Here is a 19614-nt window from a genome sequence, read left to right as displayed (position 1 = left end):
ACCCCCCCCACTACATTACACTACACTATATTACAATACATAACACTACTCTCCACTACACTAAATTACACTACATTACACTACATTAAACTACTCTCCACTACATTACATTACACTACATTACACCACATCACATTACATTACATTACACCACACTACACTACTCTACACCACACCAAACTACACTACACCACACTACACTACACATCCCCACTACACTACATTACACCACACTACAATATATTACACTACAATACATCACACTACACTACATTTCCCCACACAACACCACCCCACTACTCTACACCACACTACAATATATTAGACTACATTACACCACATTACATTACACCACACTTCACTACATTACACTGCACTACAATACACCACACTACACTACATTACACTACACTTCCCCACACTACACCTCCCCACTACTCTACACCACAGTACAATATATTAGACTACATTACACCACATTACATTACACCACACTTCACTACATTACACTACACTACAATACACCACACTACACTACACCACACTACACTACATTACACCACAGCACGCTACACTACATTACACTACACAACACTACACCACCCCAATAAACTAAATTACACTACGTTACAACACACTACACTACAATACACCACACTACACTACATTACACTACACCACACTACACTACTCTACACCACACCACACTACACTACATTACACCACATTACATACACCACACTACACCACCCCACTACACTACACCACACTACATTACATTACATTACACCACACTACATGACATTACACTACACTACACTACACTACATTACACCACATTGCACTACACTACACCACTCTACATTACACTATATTACACTACACCACACCACAATACACCCCCCCACTACATTGCACTACATTACACCACTCTACATTACACTACATTACACTACACTACATTACACCACACCACACTACACTACACTACACTACACCACACCACACCACACTACACTACACCACAGCACACTACACCACACTACACTACATTACACCACACCACACTACACTACACCACACCACACTACACCCCCCCACTACATTGCACTACATTACACCACTCTACATTACACTACATTACACTACACTACATTACACCATACCACACTACACCACACCACACTACACCACACTACACTACACCCCCCCACTACATTGCACTACATTACACCACTCTACATTACACTACATTACACTACACTACATTACACCATACCACACTACACCACACCACACTACACCACACTACACTACACTACACCACCCCACTGTACTACACTACGGTACAGCACACTATACTACATTACACTACACTACACTACACTACACCACACTACATTACACTATATTACACCACACTACACTACAATACACCACACTACACTATATTACACTACATTAAACCACACTACACTACAATACACTACACTACACTACACTACATTACACTACACTACATTACAATACATAACACTACTCTCCACTACACTAAATTACACTACATTACACTACATTAAACTACTCTCCACTACATTACATTACACTACATTACACCACACCACAGGCTAGCTCTTTCAAACAGAAATTTGCATCCTGTAGCACAAATTCAAAAAAGTTTTGGGACACTGTAAAGTCCATGGAGAATAAGAGCACCTCCTCCCCACTGCCCACTGCACTGAGGCTAGGAAACACTGTCACCACCGATAAATCTCTGCCGCAATTGTTGCAACCCCTATTACTAGCCTGTTCAACCTCTCTTTCGTATTGTCTGAGATCCCTAAAGATTGGAAAGCGGCCGCAGTCATCCCCCTCTTCAAAGGAGGAGAACTGTTATAGACCTATATCCATCCTGCCCTGCCTTTCTAAAGTCTTCAAAAGCCAAGTTAACAAACAGATCACTGACCATTTCAAATCCCACCGTACCATCTCCGCTATGCAATCTGGTATCAGAGCTGGTCATGGGTGCACCTCAGCCACACTCATGGTCCTAAACGATATCATAACCGCCATCGATAAAAGACAGTACTGTGCAGCCGTCTTCATTGACCTGGCCAAGGCTTTCGACTCTGTCAATCACCGCATTCTAATTGGCAGACTCAACAGCCTTGGTTTCTCTAATGACTGCCTCGCCTGGTTCACCAACTACTTCTCAGATAGAGTTCAGCGTGTCAAATCGGAGTTCATATTGTCCGGACCTCTGGCAGTCTCTATGGGGGTGCCACAGGGTTCAATTCTTGGGCCGACTCTTTTCTCTGTAAATATAAATGATGTTGCTCTTGCTGCTGGTGATTCTCTGATCCACCTCTACGCAGACGACACCATTCTGTATACTTCTGGCCCTTCTTTGGACACTGTGTTAACAAACCTCCAGACGAGCTTCAATGCCATACAACACTCCTTCTGTGGCCTCCAACTGCTCTTAAATGCTAGCAAAACTAAATGCATGCTCTTCAACCGATCGCTGCCCGCACCCGATCACTGCCCGCACCTGCCCGACTAGCATCACTACTCTGGACGGTTCTGACTTAGAATATGTGGACAACTACAAATACCTAGGTGTCTGGTTAGACTGTAAACTCTCCTTCCAGACTCACATCAAACATCTCCAATCCAAAATTAAATCTAGAATCGGCTTCCTATTTCGCAACAAAGCCTCCTTCATTCATGCTGCTACACATATCCTCGTAAAACCGACTATCCTACCGATCCTTGACTTCGGCGACGTCATCTTCAAAATAGCCTCCAACACTCTACTCAGCAAATTAGATGTAGTCTATCACAGTGCCATCCGTTTTGTCACCAAAGCCCCATATACTACCCACCACTGCGACCTGTATGCTCTCGTTGGCTGGCCCTCGCTTCATATTCGTCGTCAAACCCACTGGCTCCAGGTCATCTATAAGTCTTTGCTAGGTAAAGCCCCGCCTTATCTCAGCTCACTGGTCACCATAGCAACACCCACCCGTAGCACACGCTCCAGCAGGTATATTTCACTGGTCATCCCCAAAGCCAACTCCTACAACTACACTACACTACATTACACTACACTACATTACACTACTCTCCTCTCCACTACAACTACACTACACTACATTACACTACACTACATTACACTACTCTCCTCTCCACTACACTACATAACACTACATTACACTACTCTCCACTACACTACATTACACCACATTACATTACATTACATTACACCACACTACACTACACTGCACCACACTACATCACATTACATTACACTACACCACACTACACTACACCATCGTACATTACACTACATTACACTACATTACACTACATTACACTACACTACACCACATGACATTACACTACATTACACTACACTACTGTACACTACACTACATTGCACTACTCTACAGTACACTACACCACATGACATTACACTGCACTACAGTATACTATATTACACTACACTACATTACACTACATTACTGTACACCACACTACAGTACATTAAACTACACTACACTACACTACAACACAATACATTACACTACACCACACAACATTACACTACATTACACTACAATACAGTACATTACACTACACTACACTACAAATCAAATCAAATCAAATCAAATTTATTTTTATATAGCCCTTCGTACATCAGCTGATATTCTCAAAGTGCTGTACAGAAACCCAGCCTAAAACCCCAAACAGCAAGCAAAGCATGTGAAAGAAGCACGGTGGCTAGGAAAAACTCCCTAGGAAAAACTCCCTAGAAAGGCCAAAAACCTAGGAAGAAACCTAGAGAGGAACCAGGCTATGAGGGGTGGCCAGTCCTCTTCTGGCTGTGCAGGGTGGATATTATAACAGAACATGGTCAAAATGTTAAAATGTTAAAATGTTCATAAATGACCAGCATGGTCAAATAATAATAATCATAGTAGTTGTCGAGGGTGCAACAAGCACGTCCGGTGAACAGGTCAGGGTTCCATAGCCGCAGGCAGAACAGTTGAAACTGGAGCAGCAGCACGGCCAGGTGGACTGGGGACAGCAAGGAGGAGTCATACCAGGTAGTCCTGAGGCATGGTCCTAGGGCTCAGGTCCTCCGAGAGAAAGACAGAAAGAGAGAAAGAGAGAATTAGAGAGAGCATATTTAAATACACACAGGACACCGGATAAGACAAGAGAAATACTCCAGATGTAACAGACTGACCCTAGCCCCCCGACACATAAACTACTGCAGCATAAATACTGGAGGCTGAGACAGGAGGGATCAGAAGACACTGTGGCCCCATCCGATGATACCCCCGGACAGGGCCAAACAGGCAGGATATAACCCCACCCACTTTGCCAAAGCACAGCCCCCACACCACTAGAGGGATGTCTCCAACCACCAACTTACCGTCCTAAGACAAGGCCGAGTATAGCCCACAACAATCTCCGCCATGGCACAACCCAAGGGGGGGGGGGGGCGCCAACCCAGACAGGAAGACCACGTCAGTGACTCAACCCACTCAAGTGACGCACCCCTCCCATGGACGGCATGGAAGAACACCAGTAGGCCAGTGACTCAGCCTCTGTAAAAGGGTTAGAGGCAGAGAATCCCAGTGGAAAGAGGGGAACCGGCAAGGCAGAGACAGCAAGGGCGGTTCGTTGCTCCAGCCTTTCCGTTCACCTTCACACTCCTGGGCCAGACTATACTTAATCATAGGACCTACTGAAGAGATAAGTCTTCAGTAAAGACTTAAAGGTTGAGACTGAGTCTGCGTCTCTCACATTGGTAGGCAGACCATTCCATAAAAATGGAGCTCTATAGGAGAAAGCCCTACCTCCAGCCGTTTGCTTAGAAATTCTAGGGACAATTAGGAGGCCTGCGTCTTGTGACCGTAGCGTACGTGTAGGTATGTACGGCAGGACCAAATCGGAAAGATAGGTAGGAGCAAGCCCATGTAATGCTTTGTAGGTTAGCAGTAAAACCTTGAAATCAGCCCTTGCCTTAACAGGAAGCCAGTGTAGGGAGGCTAACACTGGAGTAATATGATCAAATTTTTGGGTTCTAGTCAGGATTCTAGCAGCCGTATTTAGCACTAACTGAAGTTTATTTAGTGCTTTATCCGGGTAGCCGGAAAGTAGAGCATTGCAGTAGTCCAGCCTAGAAGTAACAAAAGCATGGATTAATTTTTCTGCGTCATTTTTGGACAGAAAATTTCTGATTTTTGCAATGTTACGTAGATGGAAAAAAGCTGTCCTTGAAACAGTCTTGATATGTTCTTCAAAAGAGAGATCAGGGTCCAGAGTAACGCCGAGGTCCTTCACAGTTTTATTTGAGACGACTGTACAACCATCCAGATTAATTGTCAGATTCAACAGAAGATCTCTTTGTTTCTTGGGACCTAGAACAAGCATCTCTGTTTTGTCCGAGTTTAAAAGTAGAAAGTTTGCAGCCATCCACTTCTTTATGTCTGAAACACAGGCTTCTAGCGAGGGCAATTTTGGGGCTTCACCATGTTTCATTGAAATGTACAGCTGTGTGTCGTCTGCATAGCAGTGAAATTTAACATTATGTTTTCGAATGACATCCCCAAGAGGTAAAATATATAGTGAAAACAATAGTGGTCCTAAAACGGAACCTTGAGGAACACCGAAATTTACAATTGATTTGTCAGAGGACAAACCATTCACAGAGACAAACTGATATCTTTCCGACAGATAAGATCTAAACCAGGCCAGAACTTGTCCATGTAGACCAATTTGGGTTTCCAATCTCTCCAAAAGAATGTGGTGATCGATGGTATCAAAAGCGGCACTAAGATCTAGGAGCACGAGGACAGATGCAGAGCCTCGGTCTGACGTCATTAAAAGGTCATTTACCACCTTCACAAGTGCAGTCTCAGTGCTATGATGGGGTCTAAAACCAGACTGAAGCGTTTCGTATACATTGTTTGTCTTCAGGAAGGCAGTCAGTTGCTGTGCAACAGCTTTTTCTAAAATTTTGGAGAGGAATGGAAGATTCGATATAGGCCGATAGTTTTTTATAATTTCTGGATCAAGATTCGGCTTTTTCAAGAGAGGCTTTATTACTGCCACTTTTAGTGAGCTTGGTACACATCCGGTGGATAGAGAGCCGTTTATTATGTTCAACATAGGAGGGCCAAGCACAGGAAGCAGCTCTTTCAGTAGTTTAGTTGGAATAGGGTCCAGTATGCAGCTTGAGGGTTTGGAGGCCATGATTATTTTCATCATTGCGTCAAGAGATATAGTACTAAAACACTTTAGTATCTCCCTTGATCCTAGGTCCTGGCAGAGTTGTGCAGACTCAGGACAATGGAGCTTTGGAGGAATACCCAGATTTAAAGAGGAGTCTGTAATTTGCTTTCTAATGATCATGATCTTTTCCTCAAAGAAGTTCATAAATTTATTACTGCTGAAGTGAAAGCCATCCTCCATTTGCGAAGGCTGCTTTTTAGTTAGCTTTGCGACAGTATACAACACAATACATTACACTACACCACACAACATTACACTACATTACACTACAATACAGTACATTACACTACACTACATTACACCAGGTGAGTTAGACAGCTATTACTTGTTGTTATGTGAAAGTGGTTTCTTTACAATCCTTAATGTATAATTACTGTATCTAAATGATAAGGAATCAAATGGTTACAGAAAAAGGTGTGAGTCATTTCCTGGTATTGAAATGCTGCTTTGTGGCCAAGTGAAAACCAATAGGTCTGTACAAACATACTCTCCTGTTCACAATCACAACCTTAGACACATTAAGACTCACTTCTACATTTCTTTATCTGAATGCCCTGGAAACATTCCCAACCTGTGCTGGGTGGTTTATGACTAATGTGTTTTGTGTTTCCCCCAAAACGTCTACATGCTGCTGCTGCAGGTCTGTGTTTTCCCTGAGACTACCTTGACCTGGCCGGCCTGACTCGACCAAAACAGGAAAAGGACCTTGAGCTTGCTGTCGCAATACAGAGTAAGCGGGAAAGACAGAGAAAGAGATAAGATATATTAATTTATTGTAAGTGATTGAAATTCCCCCAAACCAGCTAAATATTTCCTTTTCCTGCTTCAATTCAATCAAGACTCACACCCAACATGCTCTACCCCAAACTAACATACACTTACATCACGTTGTTATTGTTGTGTACTGTAATTGCTCTTCCTGTGTTCATGTTTTGCTTTATCTGTGTATTGACTGGAAGTCATGAGGTGGCACCAGGAACCAGACATCTGAGAGATAACACATCGTGACCCGAAGGCATAATCAGACACTAACAGTACCATAATGTCTATAGAGTACAACAGAGACTCTCAGTACCATAGACTGGCATGAACCTGTTTAGACACTGATCAGTCATTAAACTATGGGTGGGGTCAGCCACTGATGATGACTACTGATGTGATCATGTTAATCAATCCCTGTCAATGGCCTGTTATCATACTCCTGCCTATGAGAGAGAGAGAGAGCGAGAGAGAGAGAGAGAGAGAGAGAGAGAGAGAGAGAGAGAGAGAGAGAGAGAGAGAGAGCGAGAGAGAGAGAGAGAGAGAGAGAGAGAGAGAGAGAGAGAGAGAGAGAGAGAGAGAGAGAGAGAGAGAGAGAGAGAGAGAAGAGAGAGAGAGAGAGGTCACTGCAGCCCCCTCATATCCAGTACACAAAGAGGCAGGGGATCATCATAGCCAGCATACCAACTCTGCTACACAGACTGCTCTACTGCTCACTCACTCAAACACACACACACGTCACCCAGATACAGTCAGTCACAGTGTAACTCACACCAGGACCAGGCTTGCTAATTTTTCAGGCTGGGCAGTCACAGTAAGTAAAGTACGCTTGATTTCTCAGGGTTTCTCCTCTGCTCTACTTTCTTCTCATCACTCGCTCGCTTTTCTTTCTCTTACTTTCTTGTTCTTGTCTGAGTTCATCCGACTCTCACAACCCCTCTCTGTCAGTCCTAGTAAAACAGGCTCTGTTTGAAAACTCAACAAAATAAATACTTCTCCCTTAGCATGCAACACACATCGTCTTTCTCTCTCCATTCTGTCCTTTTGCCTCTGCTCTGGCATTCTCTATATGTGAACAGTGACTATGGTAAACCCTAAATGTATTTGCATGCTGGCATAGATTCAAAACTCCCCGCTTTGTGTTTCAGTGTGTCTTTCTGCCATGGCTCAGTGTGTTACAGGCATCTGTTCCTGTTAGTCTCTAGTTACACCAGTCTTTATGTTGTGTATCAATGTTGTTATAATGAGGTTATAACAATGTTTTAATCACTGTAAGATTAGATTCCCGCAGTGCTTTATTTAGTGGTATTCCATATATGATAGTAATTGTTGTTGCAACTGTTCTGTCTCCACTGATGTTCTGTGACTGTGTGAATGTACAATACGTGTTTGTTGGTAGTGTTGGTTGTCTGGCCCTCTGTGTTGAGACATATACAAGGAGACTTACTGATCATTATCTCATTCCCTTGCAGATCATGTTTTAGAAACAGTATGAGTATAAGTAAGGTAAGAGGGTAGGTGACCATGAGCCTTAGGAGGGGGATACATAGATCTGGTTATCTCTCTGTCTCTTCTGATTTCATCATGAGAGATAGCTGGTTATCTCTCTGTCTCTTCTGTCTTGGTCATGAGAGATGCAAAGTCTCTTCCACCCCTTTTCTCTCTCTGTTTCTGTGTTTCCCTCTCTTTCTCTTCCTGTCTCCAAAAAAGTATAAACAGTGCCAGCTTACTCTCTATTTTTTCTCCCTCCCTCTCTCTAAATCAAAATGATGGAAATAATGGCAGGTTTATGTGTGTGTCTCTCTCTATTGACATGAAATGCCGTTCTGTCACCCAGCTGGGTTGTTCTCTGGTCTCTGTTTACCTTCAAATGTTTAAAAGCAATAGGGCAGCTCTCTGTGAGGGGGTAGTAGAGGGAGTGGACACAGATTTACACACACGCACGCACACACGCACACACGCACACACGCACACACGCACACACGCACACACACACACACACACACACACACACACACACACACACACACACACACACACACACACACACACACACACACACACACACACACACACACACACACACACACACACACAACCTACAATTGTGTTGGTGGACAGCCGAAGAGGGAGAGGCTGTGGAGAAAGGCAACCGATGTAATCATATATATATATACTCTCTACTGCTCTAGAGTACCAGCAAGGAATCAGTGACCATCCACCCTCCCAGCAGAAGCCATACAATATTACTGAGGGAACGTCTGAGAAGTTGCAAGAGAACTCTTCAGCATTTTGGAATTTGGACTGTACCAGATCCACCAGACGTTGGGATTTAAAGCCCTCTGTTGAGCCAGGCCGGCAACAGCATTTTAGACAGTCCCAACAGCACCAGAGGAAAGAGGTTAATCTAGGATCAGACAGTATGCTGGCTCAGATCCTACAGGAGATGTGGGTGGACCCAGAGGTTCTGGAGGCCCTGAGTGAAGACCAGAAGAGAATCTTGTTCCTGAAGATGAGAGAGGAGCAGGTCAGACGCTGGAAAGAGAGGGAGGAGAAGGACGAGAGAGAGAGGAGAACCAGGGAACACGCCAGGACTAAGAAAGGTACAGCATGCACACATGAATGCACGCACGCACGCACGCACGCACACGCACACACACACACACACACACACACACACACACACACACACACACACACACACACACAACACACACACACACACACACACACACACACACACACACACCGGTGCTAGTGAGTACAGAATAAATGCAGGTCATTTACAGTAAACTAGAGTACACTTCAGAACACGCCCCTGTTGTTAGGGTAAGAGGAGTTAGGAGTGTCTATTTCATAACTTAGGATTTCCTTTCCCTGGGTGGTCACACCCACCTGTGCCCCCCTCTGCCTCCTCTCCTCTCTCTGCCTCCTCTCCTCTCTCTGCCTCCTCTCCTCTCTCTGCCTCCTCTCCTCTCTCTGCCTCCTCTCCTCTCTCTGCCTCGTCTCCTCTCTCTGCCTCCTCTCCTCTCTCTGCCTCCTCTCCTCTCTCTACCTCCTCTCCTCTCTCTGCCTCCTCTCCTCTCTCTGCTTCCTCTCCTCTCTCTGCTTCCTCTCCTCTCTCTGGCTCCTCTCCTCTCTCTGCCTCCTCTCCTCTCTCTGCCTCGTCCCCTCTCTCTGCCTCCTCTCCTCTCTCTGCCTCCTCTCCTCTCTCTGCTTCATCTAATCTCTCTGCCTTCTCTCCTCTCTCTGCCTCCTCTCCTCTCTCTGCCTCCTCTCCTCTCTCTGCTTCCTCTCCTCTCTCTACCTCCTCTCCTCTCTCTGCTTCATATAATCTCTCTGCCTTCTCTCCTCTCTCTGCCTCCTCTCCTCTCTCTACCTCGTCTCCTCTCTCTGCCTCCTCTCCTCTCTTTGCCTCCTCTCCTCTCTCTGCCTCCTCTCCTCTCTCTACCTCGTCACCTCTCTCTGCCTCCTCTCCTCTCTCTGCCTCCTCTCCTCTCTCTACCTCGTCTCCTCTCTCTGCCTCCTCTCCTCTCTCCGCCTCCTCTCCTCACTCTGCCTCCTCTCCATTCTCTTCTTCCTCAACTCTCTCTGCCTCCTCTCCTCTCTCTGCCTCCTCTCTTCTCTCTACCTCCTCTCCTCTCTCTGCCTCCTCTCCTCTCTCTGCCTCCTCGCCTCTCTCTGCTTCCTCTCCTCTCTCTACCTCCTCTCCTCTCTCTGCCTCCTCTCCTCTCTCTACCTCCTCTCCTCTCTCTGCCTCCTCTCCTCTCTCTGCCTCCTCTCCTTTCTCTGCCTCCTCTCCTCTCTCTGCTTCCTCTCCTCTCTCTACCTCCTCTCCTCTCTCTGCTTCATCTAATCTCTCTGCCTTCTCTCCTCTCTCTGCCTCCTCTCCTCTCTCTACCTCGTCTCCTCTCTCTGCCTCCTCTCCTCTCTCTGCCTCCTCTCCTCTCTCTGCCTCCTCTCCTCTCTCTACCTCCTCTCCTCTCTCTGCCTCCTCTCCTCTCTCTGCTTCCTCTCCTCTCTCTGCCTCCTCTCCTCTCTCTGCCTCCTCTCCTCTCTCTACCTCCTCTCCTCTCTCTGCCTCCTCTCCTCTCTCTGCTTCCTCTCCTCTCTCTGCCTCCTCTCCTCTCTCTACCTCCTCTCCTCTCTCTACCTCCTCTCCTCTCTCTGCCCGTCTCCTCTCTCTATCTCCTCTCCTCTCTCTGCCTCCTCTCCTCTCTCTGCTTCCTCTCCTCTCTCTGCCTCCTCTCCTCTCTCTACCTCGTCTCCTCTCTCTGCCTCCTCTCCTCTCTCTGCTTCCTCTCCTCTCTCTGCCTCCTCTCCTCTCTCTACCTCGTCTCCTCTCTCTGCCTGCACAGAATGTTCTGTCCTCAGATTCAACACACCAAAGGGCCTAAAGTATAGGCCAGGGAGAGAGGAAAACCTTTCAAATATAGAAAGAGAGAGAGGGAACAGGAGGGGGAATGAAAGATGGGGAGGTAGGGGGAGAGAAAGGGAGATCAGAAGTATGAGGGGAAGAAAAAGAGACAGGGAGAGAGAGACAGGGAGAGAGAGGCAGGGAGAGAGAAAGAGACCTGGAGAGAGAAAGAGGCAATGAGTAATTGATCATGCTTGAGCACCCACCCCACTATTCTGAGAAACAACCCTGAAACCACACTCTTATCTACAGAGAGAGGCCTTCAGTTCAGGCCAAGTTCCACCACTCTCACTAGCCCACATCTCTCTCTTTTCCATTCTATCCCCCCTCTGTCTCTCTTTTACCCATTCTATTCCTCTCTCCCCCTGTTCCTTTCTCTATCTGATAAGATATAGAATGTGACCTATCCCCTCCATTGGTACTAATAGAACAGTATAGTGTAGTACCCAGCCCTCTTATCAGAGCTCTATCATCAGAAACACCGCGGCAGTGATTGATTCATTCCACATGCCTGCCTGCCCGGCAGATTGAATAGGAGTGAATAGAATTGAGAAAGCCCTGTGGTTTGGTGAGGCTCGCTGCTTTTAGCCCCGAATATCTCGTTACCGCTTTGTCTTTCCAATCTGTGCTCTGTGTCACCTGAGTGTGTGTGTGTGTGTGTGTGTGTGTGTGTGTGTGTGTGTGTGTGTGTGTGTGTGTGTGTGTGTGTGTGTGTGTGTGTGTGTGTGTGTGTGTGTGTGTGTGTGTGTGTGTGTGTGTGTGTGTGTGTGTGTGTGTGTGTGTGTGTGTGTGTCATCTTAGTAGCAGAAGGTCAGGCCAGGTCATCTCTTAACACCTGGTGTCAAACTGACCAGCAGAACGGAGTGTTGAGCAACAAACACTACACTTCACCATTCTTCTCACAGGCCCTTAATTCTCCTCTCAAAGCCCCATGGCCCAGAAAGACTCTCCTTATGTAAGATAGTACGTAGGCAACACAGTACAACTCCTAAATGTCACACATGCACGAGCAGATCAACGCACGCGCACACATATACCGGAAGGATGCAGGCGTCCACACACAGCTTGTGGTCCATCCTGTAGGCTTAAAAAATCCATCTCATATTTCCAAGAGGATTTGCTGAACATTTCCACACCTTTTGTTGCAATTGTGCTCTTCCCTTATTACATAGGCTTATTTTCAATTATCTGAACTGAAATGAATGAATTGAAATGGGTCATTTTTTAAATTTAGGCTAGGAGCCTGTTCATGTGTATCGCGTTCATATCACTGTAATGGTGACCTGGCTGTAACTAGAGGCTAGAGGTTGTAACTACAGACAGGCTGAATCCCACTTATGACACCAATTAGCACAGATCTAAGGTCAGATCAGAGTGATTACTGGAAGGTGAAGATCATAGTCTAGTGTGTCAGTAAGGGGGTTTTCACACTTGGTCCCTTTCAGACAATTTTTGTCAACTCAGTTGTGGTTCGCTTAATGTGCAGTGTGAACGCTGCAAAGGAACTCAGACCCCTTAAGATTCTCGAGAGGTGGTCTGAGTTTGGTTCGCTGGAATTCCGAGTTCCGGTTCCCTTTTTTTAGGGCAATGTGAACACAAAGCTCCCCAGGTTCACTTGTCACAAAAGAGACAAGATGATAATGTCTAGTTTCGCTGAAAAAGTATGTGCTGTTTTTGGATATTGATTTGCGATTGTCAAGGATGCACAGAAATTCCCCAAAATGTGTGGAGTTTTGTACCGAACACGACATTCAGATTATTTGTTTGAAATATGTAATCTGTAGGCTGAGAGCTTTACGCGCTGATTATTCGATTGTGGGCTTTGAATAGTGTGAGAAAACAATAGGGTACAAAATCAATGCTAGCTCTTCAAGGGGGTACAACTTTCAATTACATCATTATTAAATCTGCAGTTATTCTTCGGCTATTTATTTTGTTACCAATAATATTTACATGTCAATATTATCTTTTAATTATAATAATGATGTCTAATAACTACATGCAATCTATTAGCTTCCGATAAGACAGAATGGCTTGTCTTGTGCATTGAGTGAATGTTGGAAAAAGATCTTGGTTCCTTTCTAAACATAGCAATGTGAATACAAAGAGGACTCAGACAACAAAATAGGTGACGTGAACTGGCAAAAGAGTTGAGTCCTCATTCAAAGGAGAGGACAGTGTGAATACAAAGACATCTGAGTTCTCTTGCTTTTTTTACCCCAGAGTTCACTTTAACAAGGACTGAGATCGGGTTCTTTTAAAGAGGACTATATGTAAAAACACCCTAAGGCAGTGTTTGTGTAGAGCCTATAGACTGGACAATAGATAAAGCTCGGCTACTGCAGACGTCAGTAACGTGTTTGTTCACTGATAAGACAACAGCACCATCTGCTGGGCTGGAACCAGTACGACAACCAGACTCCATGAAGAACTCTGACAATAGATCTAAAATGGTGATAGGTTTGAAGAGTTACCTTCAATTGTATTATCTGTGCTAATTACACAGTGTGGTATTCAATGTGTCTGTGTGTTTCTCCTCAGGTCACAGTAAGAGCGTGCGCTGGCTGTTGGGTCATGATGGGGATGTGAGTGTGAGCGTGATCGGAGAGGTGGATGAATTTAGATCCTCCAAACTCCTCCAGACCCTTCGTACCAACACCAGACTACAGAGTACAGAAATGAACAACCTAGTGGTTGATCTTCATACTGTGTCTCTACTGACAGACAGAGAGAACCACCAAACCAGCTCACAATCAGCCATACCGATGCAACTCAGCGTAAGTGTGTGTGTGTGTGTGTGTGTGTGCGTGCGTGCGTGTGTGTGTGTGCATGAGACACAGAAAGAGAGGGAAAGAGAGAGAGAAAGATGTCAGCTCTACCATACAGGATGTAGCTCACCATTCTTCTTCTATTTCCAGGAAGACTCAGACGGCTCTAAGGACTCTGAGGAGGACCAGGACACAGGCAGTGCTGAGGTCGACCCAAAGGACACCAGGGAGGACAGTGTGTCAGGCTACAGCACAGACGACCTAAAGGACTGGGGCCTCTGCTACAGACCCCACTGCAGCAACATCAGCCTCTGTCTCCAACCCCAGCTGTCAGTCACAGAAAAGACCCGCCCACAGAGCCGAAGAGGTGAGAGAGAAAGAGCGATAGAGAGAGAGAGAGAGAATGTTTTTTTTGTGTGCTTAAGTGTGTGTGTATGACATACTCTACACTCGATTCAAGCTCATTGACTTAACATATATTTTTACAATCCTTTCCCTCTCTATCTCTCTAGTGGTGGTCAGTCATGAAGAGGAGAGCCCAGCATTTGGTGGTCGGGTGGCCCAGCTCAGGAGAGCATTTGCCACTTCCTCTCCCACTGCCATGCCCCCTGTGGCCACCAAACCCTCTCACCTGTAGCTAGCAGCCAAACCTTCCCTCAGGTAACACCAGGGTCACCTCCAGTCAACCAACCACACAGAAGAGGTACTGCCCACTTGACGGGCTCATTTGAATACCAGGTACAAGTGACCTACGGACAGACACTCACCTGAGGAACGGTGCGGAGAAATAGGAGCTCCAAACATAGCCGAGTTAAAGGTGGACATGCACGGCTGAGTGGGAGGAATGCTTGGCGCTGGTATTCTGGTGAAACGGCTCCCTTTGAAGGTTCCTGGAGACTGCATGGTAGTCATACAGTTCTACCTCTCCTTGAACCTTAATACACAAGAGGTTTGGACATGGTTAACACAAGAGGTATTTCTACATATGTACAAGAGGTTTGTATCTGATTTGTACATGGGGTGGAGGAAAAGATTTAGCTTCACGTTTCTTATCAGTAATTATGTAAAAAAGAAAAACCTCTGCTGTAATAAGGGGCGTGGTATGTTTGGGCTATAGATCAAACCATCCTGTCGGGTTTTTAGTTGCCTGATCTTTTGCTTTGTTAGTAGTTGTCGTTATCTAACGGTCTAACCTCGTAGATTTTCTGGTTTTGTATATTTGCACTCTAACTACATTTGTTTGAGGAGGTTATTTCTATATTGTGTGTGAAACATGCTTGTGCAATACACAGATTTATTTGACCTGTTGTCTTCTAATTGAGCTGAATAAAAATGTGGAAGAAATGTGTGAGGGTGTTTAAGATAGAGAGAGAGGATTAATAAAAAGGGAGAGAGGTGAAAGAGGGAGAGAGGTGAAAGAGGGAGAGAGGTGAACAGGGGAGAGAGGTGAAAGAGGGAGAGAGGTGAAAGAGGGAGAGAGGTGAACAGGGGAGAGAGGTGAACAGGGGAGAGAGGTGAAAGAGGGAGAGAGGTGAACAGGGGAGAGAGGTGAAAGAGGGAGAGAGGTGAGAGGGAGAGAGGTGAAAAGGGGAGAGAGGTGAACAGGGGAGAGAGGTGAAAAGGGGAGAGAGGTGAAAAGGGGAGAGAGGTGAAAGAGGGAGAGAGGTGAAAAGGGGAGAGAGGTGAAAAGGGGAGAGAGGTGAACAGGGGAGAGAGGTGAAAGAGGGAGAGAGGTGAAAAGGGGAGAGAGGTGAAAGAGGGAGAGAGGTGAACAGGGGAGAGAGGTGAAAGAGGGAGAGAGGTGAAAAGGGGAGAGAGGTGAAAGAGGGAGAGAGGTGAAAGAGGGAGAGAGGTGAACAGGGGAGAGAGGTGAACAGGGGAGAGAGGTGAAAAGGGGAGAGAGGTGAACAGGGGAGATAGGTGAAAAGGGGAGAGAGGTGAAAGAGGGAGAGAGGTGAAAGAGGGAGAGAGGTGAACAGGGGAGAGAGGTGAACAGGGGAGATAGGTGAACAGGGGAGAGAGGTGAAAGAGGGAGAGAGGTGAACAGGGGAGATAGGTGAACAGGGGAGAGAGGTGAAAGAGGGAGAGAGGTGAACAGGGGAGAGAGGTGAAAGAGGGAGAGAGGTGAACAGGGGAGATAGGTGAACAGGGGAGAGAGGTGAAAGAGGGAGAGAGGTGAACAGGGGAGATAGGTGAACAGGGGAGAGAGGTGAAAGAGGGAGAGAGGTGAACAGGGGAGAGAGGTGAACAGGGGAGAGAGGTGAAAGAGGGAGATAGGTGAACAGGGGAGAGAGGTGAAAGAGGGAGAGAGGTGAACAGGGGAGATAGGTGAACAGGGGAGAGAGGTGAAAGAGGGAGAGAGGTGAAAGAGGGAGAGAGGTGAAAGAGGGAGAGAGGTGAACAGGGGAGAGAGGTGAAAGAGGGAGAGAGGTGAACAGGGGAGAGAGGTGAACAGGGGAGAGAGGTGAACAGGGGAGAGAGGTGAACAGGGGAGAGAGGTGAACAGGGGAGAGAGGTGAACAGGGGAGAGAGGTGAACAGGGGAGAGAGGTGAAAGAGGGAGAGAGGTGAACAGGGGAGAGAGGTGAACAGGGGAGAGAGGTGAACAGGGGAGAGAGGTGAACAGGGGAGAGAGGTGAAAGAGGGAGAGAGGTGAACAGGGGAGAGAGGTGAACAGGGGAGAGAGGTGAACAGGGGAGAGAGGTGAACAGGGGAGAGAGGTGAAAGAGGGAGAGAGGTGAACAGGGGAGAGAGGTGAACAGGGGAGATAGGTGAACAGGGGAGAGAGGTGAACAGGGGAGAGAGGTGAAAGAGGGAGAGAGGTGAACAGGGGAGATAGGTGAACAGGGGAGAGAGGTGAACAGGGGAGAGAGGTGAAAGAGGGAGAGAGGTGAACAGGGGAGAGAGGTGAACAGGGGAGAGAGGTGAACAGGGGAGAGAGGTGAACAGGGGAGAGAGGTGAACAGGGGAGAGAGGTGAACAGGGGAGAGAGGTGAACAGGGGAGAGAGGTGAAAGAGGGAGAGAGGTGAACAGGGGAGAGAGGTGAACAGGGGAGAGAGGTGAACAGGGGAGAGAGGTGAAAGAGGGAGAGAGGTGAACAGGGGAGATAGGTGAACAGGGGAGAGAGGTGAAAGAGGGAGAGAGGTGAACAGGGGAGAGAGGTGAACAGGGGAGAGAGGTGAAAGAGGGAGAGAGGTGAACAGGGGAGATAGGTGAACAGGGGAGAGAGGTGAACAGGGGAGAGAGGTGAAAGAGGGAGAGAGGTGAACAGGGGAGATAGGTGAACAGGGGAGAGAGGGAATCCTCTGTTGTTTTATAGTGAGTGGTATTCATAGTGACCAGAGAGGTCAAGGACAGCCAGACCTGCCTTTCACCATGCTCTGGGATAGGATTACACCTAGATCTCAAACACACACATACACACCCGACCCCACACACACACACAACCCACCCCACACACACACATACAGGTCACGCATGTGGGTGGAATGCATTACAAACTATACAGTGAGGGAAAAAAGTATTTGATCCCCTGCTGATTTTGTACGTTTGCCCACTGACAAAGAAATGATCAGTCCATAATTTTAATGGTAGGTTTATTTGAACAGTGAGAGACAGAATAACAACAAAAAATCCAGAAAAACGCATGTCAAAAATGTTATAAATTGATTTGCATTTTAATGAGGGAAATAAGTATTTGACCCCCTCTCAATCAGAAAGATTTCTGGCTCCCAGGTGTCTTTTATACAGGTAACGAGCTGAGATTAGGAGCACACTCTTAAAGGGAGTGCTCCTAATCTCAGTTTGTTACCTGTATAAAAGACACCTGTCCACAGAAGCAATCAATCAATCAGATTCCAAACTCTCCACCATGGCCAAGACCAAAGAGCTTTCCAAGGATGTCAGGGACAAGATTGTAGACCTACACAAGGCTGGAATGGGCTACAAGACCATCGCCAAGCAGCTTGGTGAGAAGGTGACAACAGTTGGTGGGATTATTCGCAAATGGAAGAAACACAAAAGAACTGTCAATCTCCCTTGGCCTGGGGCTCCATCCAAGATCTCAGCTTGTGGAGTTGCAATGATTATGAGAACGGTGAGGAATCAGCCCAGAACTACACGGGAGGATCTTGTCAATGATCTCAAGGCAGCTGGGAACATAGTCACCAAGAAAACAATTGGTAATACACTACGCCGTGAAGGACTGAAATCCTGCAGCGCCTGCAAGGTCCCCCTGCTCAAGAAAGCACATATACATGCCCGTCTGAAGTTTGCCAATGAACATCTGAATGATTCAGAGGACAACTGGGTGAAAGTGTTGTGGTCAGATGAGACCAAAATGGAGCTCTTTGGCATCAACTCAACTCACCGTGTTTGGAGGAGGACGAATGCTGCCTATGACCCCAAGAACACCATCCCCACTGTCAAACATGGAGGTGGAAACATTATGCTTTGGGGGTCATTTTCTGCTAAGGGGACAGGACAACTTCACCGCATCAAAGGGACGATGGACGGGGCCATGTACCGTCAAATCTTGGGTGAGAACCTCCTTCCCTCAGCCAGAGCATTGAAAATGGGTCATGGATGGGTATTCCAGCATGACAATGACCCAAAACACACGGCCAAGGCAACAAAGGAGTGGCTCAAGAAGAAGCACATTAAGGTCCTGGAGTGGCCTAGCCAGTCTCCAGACCTTAATCCCATAGAAAATCTGTGGAGGGAGCTGAAGGTTCGAGGTGCCAAACGTCAGCCTCGAAACCTTAACGACTTGAGAAGATCTGCAAAGAGGAGTGGGACAAAATCCCTCCTGAGATGTGTGCAAACCTGGTGGCTAACTACAAGAAACGTCTGACCTCTGTGATTGCCAACAAGGGTTTTGCCAACAAGTACTAAGTCATGTTTTGCAGAGGGGTCAAATACTTATTTCCCTCATTAAAATGCAAATCATTTTAAAACATTTTTGACATGCGTTTTTCTGGATTTTTTTGTTGTTATTCTGTCTCTCACTGTTCAAATAAACCTACCATTAAGATTATAGACTGATCATTTCTTTGTCAGTGGGCAAATGTACAAAATCAGCAGGGGATCAAATACTTTTTTCCCTCACTGTATAAATTAATCCGAGATGGGTTGCAGTTGTTTTTCTGAAGCCCCTAACAAAACAGGGAGAGGGGGGCTCCATGCCATGGTTAACTAGTGGAGTTCCCAGTAGCTGGTTAACAAAGGATCAAAAGGGACTAGTGGTAACTTGATTAGCGAGTGGCGGCATGGTGGCGACAGAAACAGGCTGGCTATATGAACACATTCAGCACAACTATATCTCTACCAACTCAATAAAGCATTTCTCATGCACCACCAGGACAG

At 46.4% G+C, this 19614-nt stretch overlaps 1 protein-coding gene across 2 annotated transcripts; it reads left to right on the top strand.

The window, feature by feature from the left end:
- The first annotated feature begins 7671 nt into the window (after positions 1 to 7671).
- zgc:92242 (uncharacterized) lies at positions 7672 to 15222 on the top strand. Of its 2 annotated transcripts, XM_014213000.3 has the most exons (6): positions 7672 to 7879; positions 8538 to 8571; positions 9258 to 9668; positions 14024 to 14259; positions 14401 to 14617; positions 14763 to 15222. In XM_014213000.3, exons 3-6 carry the CDS (start codon positions 9488 to 9490, stop codon positions 14885 to 14887), a joined length of 759 nt encoding a protein of 252 aa, XP_014068475.2. In that variant the 5' UTR covers positions 7672 to 7879; positions 8538 to 8571; positions 9258 to 9487; the 3' UTR covers positions 14888 to 15222. The 2 variants fall into 2 exon arrangements, with proteins under 2 accessions (XP_014068475.2, XP_014068476.2); XM_014213001.3 differs by lacking the exon at positions 8538 to 8571.
- The last annotated feature ends 4392 nt before the right edge of the window (positions 15223 to 19614 follow it).

The sequence above is a fragment of the Salmo salar genome, chromosome 09 (genome assembly GCF_965601325.2).
Source record: "Salmo salar chromosome 09, fSalSal1, whole genome shotgun sequence".
Lineage (NCBI taxonomy): Eukaryota > Metazoa > Chordata > Actinopteri > Salmoniformes > Salmonidae > Salmo > Salmo salar.
This window is presented reverse-complemented; position numbering and strand designations above follow the sequence as displayed.

Coding starts and splice junctions, on each gene's coding strand:
- zgc:92242 (XM_014213001.3), top strand. CDS start 9,488: ATGCTGGCTCAGATCCTACAGGAGATGTGGGTGGACCCAGAGGTTCTG. Junction 9,669..14,023: donor ACACGCCAGGACTAAGAAAG/GTACAGCATGCA, acceptor GTTTCTCCTCAG/GTCACAGTAAGAGCGTGCGC. Junction 14,260..14,400: donor CCATACCGATGCAACTCAGC/GTAAGTGTGTGT, acceptor TTCTATTTCCAG/GAAGACTCAGACGGCTCTAA.